An 8,729-nucleotide genomic window follows, 5' to 3' on the forward strand; every position below is an offset into this window, starting at 1 on the left:
ATACATCCTGCATATCAGATATTTACATTATGATTCATAACAGTAGCAAAATTACAGTTATAGAATAACAATGAAAATAATTTTATGGTTGGGGGGTCACCACAACATGAGGAACTGTATTAAAGGGTCACGGCATTAGGAAGGTTGAGACCCACTGTCCTAGACCCAAGGGTAAGGGACAGCTCCCCTGGTAAACCAGTAAGATTTTCCCTGTTGGACAATGAAGACTGTGTACTGGGCCATTTCTCTTTGTTTTGTCTTCCACACACTGAAAAACATATATGGAGCTTAATTTCCTACTCCATGTTAACAGTTTCTTACCTACATTTTATTGCTTTATTGTATGTGTTTCGTTGGTGTTGCTGTTAAGATCCCCTTAATCTTTTGTGGGATGTGATGGGTAAATACATTCGTCACTAAGGTTGGGACTGGTTTTCATAGGTGTATAGAAATCAGGCAGGTCGAGAATGAGCATTGATCATGAAGGCTACATTGGAATGGGGCACCAACCGGGAGAGCATAGCAGTCTCGGAAGACAGGGGTTGAACAGGGAATATGACAACTAGAGGTAAACAGGTGGCATCGAGAGTTAGGCTGGTAGAATGTGCAGGAGGTGAGGGGCCACGAAAGTCATGTATTGCCCTCTTCAGTTTGCCTAGTTGGGACCAAATTACTATTTTGAAATAATGCTACACTCCACATTTTTACAATGTATTTTCATGTGCATCTCTAAGTCCAGATACAGACCTACTGGGTCAAATGATATGTTCATTTTCTAGTATTAACCGATGATTAAGGTATTGTAAAGAGATAGCCTAATTCTAATTGTGTTTGAATGTTCGATTTCTTTTTATAGACAGTATGAGCTGAAATAAATTACAATATTTTAAATAGCCCACATAGGAAAAGATGGTCAATCACACTATTAATCAAAGAAGTGCTAATTAAAATTGCACTGAGTTATCACTTGTCATCTAGAAGATTAGCCACTATTGAAAAGATCCATTATCGACACAGATGTAGAGAAAGAGACACCCTCATATCTGGTTGGTAGGGAGAAACTTTCTCGGGTAATTCTGGAAATATGTGTCAAACTTAGGATGTGCAAATCCTTTGACTCAGAAATTCTACTTTAGGAATTGATGCTAAAGAGTTAATACACCAAATGCTCAATGTAATAGAAAGCTCATTACAGTACAGTTTAGAAGAAATTAGAATTTAAGTTAATGCATGATATATAAAATTGGTTTACTAGTCATGGTACAATAGAAAAATACAGTATTTGTAGCCATTCAAATTGATAATGTAGAACTTTACTCTGAGGCATGGTAAGATTCCCTTTAGTGACAGGCTGAAGCATGGACTGTATCATATAATGTTATTTTTGGGGAAAAAATCTACACGCCTAGAAGAAATCTGGAAAGACGTCCATCTCAATAGTAGCAACCATTATCTGTGGGTAATTGGATTTTGGCAATTTTCTTTAAAAAGCTATCCCATTGTATCCAATTTAAAAAATGACTTAAAATGATTTCTGATTATGAAAACCAGAAAAAAAATCTCATACACATATTTACAACTTAAAGTGAAAGGCTTTCCCCATGAATTTGAGCTCTGATAGTATGCCTCTTTCTTTCCCTTTTCTGTGAAATTGTCTTAAGGAAGGTGGCATTAAGGAAAGAGGTGTGTGGGGAAGACAGTTCTCATGATCCTTTTGGTGTGTTATGGTTCCATGAGGTTTTGGCTGGAGGCATCCAGTAGAGAGCCTGGGACTAGCCAAGCCAGGTGGAAGCGCCTTACTGCTGACCCCCCTCTTGAATTAATATGGCACTCCTTGCACATCTGGTCAATCACCTGAGAAGGTTTTAGACTATCAGGTCAGAATCAAATGGTGGCCTTCCTGTCTTGTAACCTCAGGGTTGCTTTATGGAACCTAGAGGCAGCTTGCTCACAAGAGCACAGCCTTTGAATTCAGGCTCCTATATTTTAAATTTGGGCTGCGTGACCCTGAGCAGTGCATAGCCTTTGCACGCTTTCGAATCTTCTTCCACGGAACGGGGAGCATGCTGCTTGCTTTGCAGTGGGGTCTACTTGAGCTAATCTAGTCCTTTTACTGCCTGTCATTATGTGTCTGTTTGTTTTTGCTTGTTCTTCCACATGCGGGCTCCTTGAAGGGCAGGGGCATTGATTTGTCAGCACTGTATCCACAGCTTTTACTGGGCACATATCAGTTATTCAGTAATTCTTTCTGAAGAGATGAATGAGCGATGGATGACCAGTGCTTGACACGTAGTATTTTACCCAACAAATACTTGTTCTCCTTCACTCCATCTCCAGCTTCATTCTAAACTTCCCCCCTTAGCCCCCTTTTTAGCTTTTATTGCTGCATAAATCAATTCATATGAGACTTCAAAGCATTATAAAAATGTAAGTATTAATATCATCATAATGCTAATGTCATTTATATAATTGTGTTTCTCTCCCTGCTCCCAGCTAGCATTTCATGACTTTTTTTAAAGAAAGGGACTGTGCCAGTTATTTTCCTGTGAATCGTAGACGCTCTCTAAAAGTTTATGGAATGAGTTTTATTACCAAGAAAAAAAAATCACCTTCTAACTTGAATATGTTTTGAGACACCTAATATTTTACATGAGAGGCAGGAGATTTTAATCAGCCTAAGGCTTTTAGTTCTGAATGACATATGTATCAAAAATTGCACATGGAAAAAAAAAAAGAATTGCACATGGATAATTTACCTTTCAGGGACTGAAGACTGAATGTTATAGAGATTATACAATTATACTCGTATGTGTGCTAAGCTAAATTTGCCTGCAATTGTGTCTTCAGGATGCTCTCACCTACCTTCGGGTTAGAAAGGTGAGCCTGCTTGGTTCCGCATCTTCATGGCTCTGCTTTTCTTCACCTAAGTACATGCACAGTCCACAATGCTTCCTTAGACACCAAAATGGAAGTCTAATAATATAATAATCTGCATAGGGAATATTGTCAGATATTTGTAGGACATGTAACTTTCAAAGAAGATGATGGCAGTTGCAGATGCGATGGGAGTTATTAAAAAGGTTGCTAAGCAACCTGTGTAAATAGTGGGATTTTCCCATCTATCTTTCTGTTATTGCTTTCTAGTTTAATTCCACTTTGGTCTGAGAGCATACTTTGTATAATTTGTGAAGGTGTGTTTTATGGCCTAGAATGTGCTCTATCTGTTCTCTGTGAGCTGGAGAAAAATGTGAATTCTGTTGATAGATAAAATAATTTATAAACATCAAGTGGCCGATTCATGTTGCTATTCAATCCAACTGCATCCTTACTGACTTCCTGCCTATTGGATCTGTCAATTACTGATCGAGGGGTGTCAGTCTCCAACTATAATAGTGGATTTGTCTATTTCTTCTGGTTTTTCCATCAGTTTCTGCCTTGCTTATTTTGAGACTCTTGTTAAGTGCATACACATAAAGGCTTGTTATGTATTCTCAGAGAAGTGAGCCTTTTATCAGTATCATTATAAAGACCCTCTCTTTATACTCTGATAATGCTCTTTGTCCTGAAGTCTGTTTGGTCTCAAATTAGCATAGCTACTCCAGCTTTCTTTTGGTTTATCTTTCTCCATTGCATGACTTTTAATCTTTCTGCATCTTTATATTTAAAGTGGGTTTTTGTTCTACAAGAATTATGTTTTCTAAACCTATAGTTGGGTCTTAAAAAAAATCCACTTTGCAGCCTCTCCCTTTTAATTGGTGTATTTAAACTATTTTCATGATCAGGTAGCTTAAAAATACCTTTTTATTGTAAACTATGGCTCACTTTCAGTAAAGTAAGGCATCATGATAGAACAAACCTGGTGTAACCATTACGTAGATCAACAAGTGAAACATTCATTACACTTCAAAAGCACTGCAGTGGTACACTCTTACCACCTTCCCCCAAGTGCAGCCAATCACAATCCTGACTTTGATATTAATCACTTGTTTGTTTTTATTATTTTCACAACTTATGCATCCATAAATAATACAGTTAATTTTCTCTTTTTTTGAACCTTACATGCATTAGGTCATAGTATAGGTATTATTTTGTGTCTGGCACCATTTGCTTAACAATATGCTTGTTGGGTCAATCCATGTTGTTGATGGTAGCATGATTTATTTATACTTATCGCTATATGCTATTCCATTGCATAACATAGCTTTTATAAATAATGCAGTTGTGTTAGTCCAAGTCTTCCGAGAAGCAGACACTCATACAGGATGGAACATGCAAGGGTTTTAGTAAAAGAAATTCCTGTGAAAGGAAATGTGGAAGGAGCCAGGGAAGGCTGGGAGGGATGTAAGACCACAACGCAAGCCTGGTCCCTTGAAGGAGAGAGGGAAGGAAGATTTGGGTGGAAGCCGAGTCTTGTTTTGACCCTCTGTGTTGGCAGAAAGGGATGGTAAGAGAGTGTAGTGGTTTAATGTTGGGTGGGCTTTGGAGACTAAAAATAGTACTTATTTCTAGTTCTAACTGCCCTTTATTAGTTGTGTGACTTTGGGCTACAATTATGCCAACAGGTTATTTTTGTGTCCTTTGTTCAATGGGGATGATATTGCCCATCTCGTAGAGCTGTTGAGACTCCTGGTTCAGAGGATGTAGATAAAGTTTATACAATACAGTTCTAGGCACACAGTGAAGGCTCATTTAAAGGGGTATTGATATAACAATAGCCCCTTGGTATGGTTGGATTTTATGTCATGGGACTCCATGTTGTCATATGCTAAATACAGAAAAAATGAGTCCTCTATGAAAGATATGCAAGTTCATAGGTAGGGAGTTTTAGAGGTGATGTTGGGGATTCAGTTTTCTTGAGATTGAAAAGTCCATCAAGAGGTTTTTTTGTTTTTTGTTTTTTTTAGCTGAGCCATCCTGCCACCTGTTGGCAGCTCAGCAGCAGCTCAGCTCAGGCCGGGAATCAAACCGGCAACCCTGTTGCTCAGCACTCACACTCTTGAGTGAGATCTTAACCAACTGAGCCCACTCGGCTGGGTCCAAGGGGCTCTTTTTAGTCATTCTTTTATTTTGTCCTTAAAAATCTAGTTTAGAGAGTAGCCTTGAGAGAGAACATTTAAAGTTTAAGGGTAAGATTTCTTAGTACCATAAGTTATATTTTTTATTAGCTGAGTCGACACTAGAAGAAAAGGAGTAGGGATGTGCTACTCTGAATGTTACTTTAGAAACAAATCGGAATGATTTATCATCAGGGATCTTTGACGTAATTGAAATCCTTGAACTGTTATTGAGAAAGGTGTAGAGATTACCTGAATTTAGAAGAGGGGATTTTTTTCCTTGAGACACAAATTACAGAAATTAGGTATGTGTATATATTTAATTCCCATATCTATTTTGCAAAATAGATATGAAAATTAAATATGAATCAATTTTAAATTAGTAGTATTTCCTTGGTAGATTTAGAAAATAAGGATGGGACAGCATACGTGACCTCCAAAATTGTCAGAGTCGGCGAGTTTTGGATCTGGGATTAGAAGAACCTTGAGCATCTGACAAATATCCACCTTGCAGGTGATTGTGCTGATTACATCAAACAGTAACCGTGAGGCGTCTGGTGCAATGATCCATAAAAACCTTAATTCCTTTATGTATATTGTGGAGTAATGGTGGGAGGCATCTTGGGAATCGATCCTTCAATTAGATGATACTAAAACCAATAAAACAGGTAAGATTTTATTGTTGTGCAAGACCCAGAATGTTTTACATGTTACTTCCTTTAATTGGCTCTTATCAGTTTCAAATGTCTTAAAACTTGCGGCTAAGTTTGAGCTTCACTCCTTGGGTTGCCAGTTTTGGTTTGATAGGTGTCTTGGCTGTGAGATAGTGTCAGGTGTTAAACAGGTAAAGGAATGACATGGTTGAAATCAAGGAAATAATGATGAGTAGGCAGTTGAGGTGACAGGATTGGGACAAGAAGAGTATTGATGTGATACCATTAGACTCAAAGTTTCTAGGTCCCCATGTAGCTTAGATAGAAATGTCTATGGGGGCCAACTGAGTGGCGTGTTGGTTAAGAGTTGGCTTGGGAGTGCAAGCTCTGAGCAGCAGGGCCACCAGTTTGGTTCCCACATGGGCCAATGACGCTGTGCCCTCTACAGCAAAGATGGTGACCAACAGCTCGACCTGGAGCTGGGCAGCTGTGAGTTGTTGGTGACGGCGTAGGCTGCAGTGGGTCTGCAGTGGGCTGCTGTGAGCCGCCGTGAGCGGCCGTCCAATGGCCAGCAACCGATCTGCCTCAGCCAGGAAGAGTGCAATGATAACACCAACATGGGCCAATGAAGCGATGTCTTCCACAACTAGACTGAAGAACAAAAGGACAGCAACTTGTCTGTTCTCCTTCCTTGATTCCCCAATGCTGTTCTCTCCCCCCAATTCCCCAATAAAATCTTAAAAAAAAAAGAAATGTCCATGAAGGGAATGTCCTTCAGTGTTTTCTTAGCAAATTATTCAATAGCCATCATGGGAATCTAATAGGATATCATAGAGAGAGTGTTGAGTAGAGTAGGCATCTGGTTTTGTAATTCATCTCAGCTAGTGTACTTTTTGGATTCTGCCGGATGCGAGTTATGAGTTATGCACTTGTACATCTTCAGGGCTGTTTGTTGTTGAATGCAGAAGGCAGCATTTGGGCAGAGCGTGGGCTCTGGGGTCAGGAAGACCTGGGTCTGAATGGGAGTTCTGGTCCTTACTTCCTGTATGACCTTGGCAAGTCAGTGTTCCTTGCAGGGACCTTGTTTCCTCATTTGTAACATAGGGAAAAGTACTATGTGCCTCATAGCACTGCAATGAGTATTAAATCAGTAGTTTTTGTGCCTGGTACATATTAAGCATCCAACAAAAGATGGTTGTTGTAATATCAATTGTGAGAATAGGCTATCCTGGGGAGAATTTCTTGCTGAAACAATCTCTTCCCCATTCTGACTATCCATGGTGGCGTCATTGGCTGTCCATGGTGGTGTCAGTAGACACATGACCATGAGGAATGATGAGAGGACTCAGGCAGGAGGAATCTGCATTTTCAAATACATCCACAAAATGACCCCTTTGCGTAAGCCAGAAGTGGAGGTAGATACTATGGGTCATTTACATCTCAGGCAGTTTGGAGAAATATGTTTTTCAACCATGAACTAGAGAAACATTTTCTTCTTCCCCAACACCTTCCACAGGGCATTTTTGATCTCTTTGTTCCTCAAACTGTAGATGAGAGGGTTCAGCATGGGGATCACCAGCGAATAGAACACAGACACCACCTTGTCCTTGCCGAATGAGTAGCTGGAGCTGGGTCGCAGATACATGAAAAGGGCCGTCCCAAACAACAGAGTCACCACCATCAGGTGCGAGGCACATGTGCTGAAGGCTTTCCTTCGACCTTCCACTGAGCGGATCTTCAAGACGGCAGCTACGATGTAACTGTAGGAGATGAGGAGGATGCAGAGTGATGTCCCCCCAACAGTGACCACCACCAGGAAATTCACTACTTGGCTGAGGAACGTGTCAGAGCAAGAAAGCGCCAGGACTGGTGGGAGGTCACAGAAGAAATGGTTTATGATGTTGGGTCCGCAGAAGTGGAGTTGAAATATAGAGCTGGCCTGGATCAGGGAGCTTAGGAAGCCACCGACATAGGCCCCAACCACCATGCGTGTACAGAGGCCCGGGGACATGATGGCTGTGTACAGCAGGGGCATGGAGAGGGCTGCATAGCGGTCATACGCCATAGCCGTCAGGAGGAGGCACTCAGTCAGACCCAGGCCGACAAAGAAAAAGAACTGAGCAGCGCATCCCAAGAAGGATATGGTCTTCTGCTTCTGGAAGAAGTCAATGAGCATCTTGGGAGCCACTGTGGAAGAGTAGCAGATGTCAATGAAGGACAAGTTGCTGAGGAAGAAGTACATGGGTGTGTGCAGACGGGTGTCACCTCTGATGAGAAAGATGAGGGCTAGGTTCCAGGCCAGGGTCACAAGATAGATACCTAGGAAAGTGACAAAGAGGACGGCCTGGAGCTCTGGATGGTCTGCAAATCCCAGAAGGATGAACATGGTCACTGATGAGCCATTCCAGGCATTAGTTGTGGACATGTTGCCCTTGATCCGCAAGGACAGGATGCAGACCTGGGACAATAACGAAAACCCACATTACAGGTGATGGCAACAAATAATGACAAAATACGTGAGAAGGAGAGCAGAGTATTACAGAGGGTGACAACTTTATGCAAAGATTCTGTGTCTTTCTCTCAGAAGGCAATTGTAGTCATTGTCTTAAATGTTTGCTTTTTAACATAGTGCAGATGGTCTGTATGAGCTTGGGCTTTAGGTTCAGACTTCCTCTGATCAGCTGTTACCTCCACCATTGAGTAGCTGTGTCACTTTGGCGGAGATATCTAACATCTCTAGGCTTTAATTTTCTTATCTTTAAAATGGGTGACAGGACCTACTTCACATACTTAAGAATTAAATAAGGCATAGCGGGTAAAGTGACTGACCCTCATAAGTCCTCAATGAAAGTTATCATTAGGACAGTTTTGTGTGTCTAAAATGTGTCATGTCATGTCACGTCCAGCGTGGCAAGGGCAAACAGGTTTCTCTTAAGGGGTGACGCAGATTGAATAAGAGCAAGAGACAAAAGTAAGATTAAGAGCAAGACCAAGGGACTCAGCCAGAGAAGACTGAGTGAGC

The 8,729-nt window shown here is 40.9% G+C and overlaps 1 protein-coding gene across 1 annotated transcript; it reads right to left on the reverse strand.

Moving 5' to 3' along the window:
* Window positions 1–7,114: 7,114 nt before the first annotated feature.
* On the reverse strand, window positions 7,115–8,149 carry OR5A1 (olfactory receptor family 5 subfamily A member 1). The gene has a single exon (XM_019655992.1). The coding sequence runs from the start codon at window positions 8,130–8,132 to the stop codon at window positions 7,185–7,187; it is 948 nt and encodes a 315-aa protein (XP_019511537.1). The 5' UTR covers window positions 8,133–8,149; the 3' UTR covers window positions 7,115–7,184.
* Window positions 8,150–8,729: the final 580 nt, after the last annotated feature.

Source organism: Hipposideros armiger, unplaced genomic scaffold, assembly GCF_001890085.2.
Source record: "Hipposideros armiger isolate ML-2016 unplaced genomic scaffold, ASM189008v1 scaffold_253, whole genome shotgun sequence".
Lineage (NCBI taxonomy): Eukaryota > Metazoa > Chordata > Mammalia > Chiroptera > Hipposideridae > Hipposideros > Hipposideros armiger.

What these genes read in the sequence shown, in the direction of transcription:
- OR5A1 (XM_019655992.1), bottom strand. Translation starts at nt 8,132, where the DNA reads ATGTCCACAACTAATGCCTGGAATGGCTCATCAGTGACCATGTTCATC.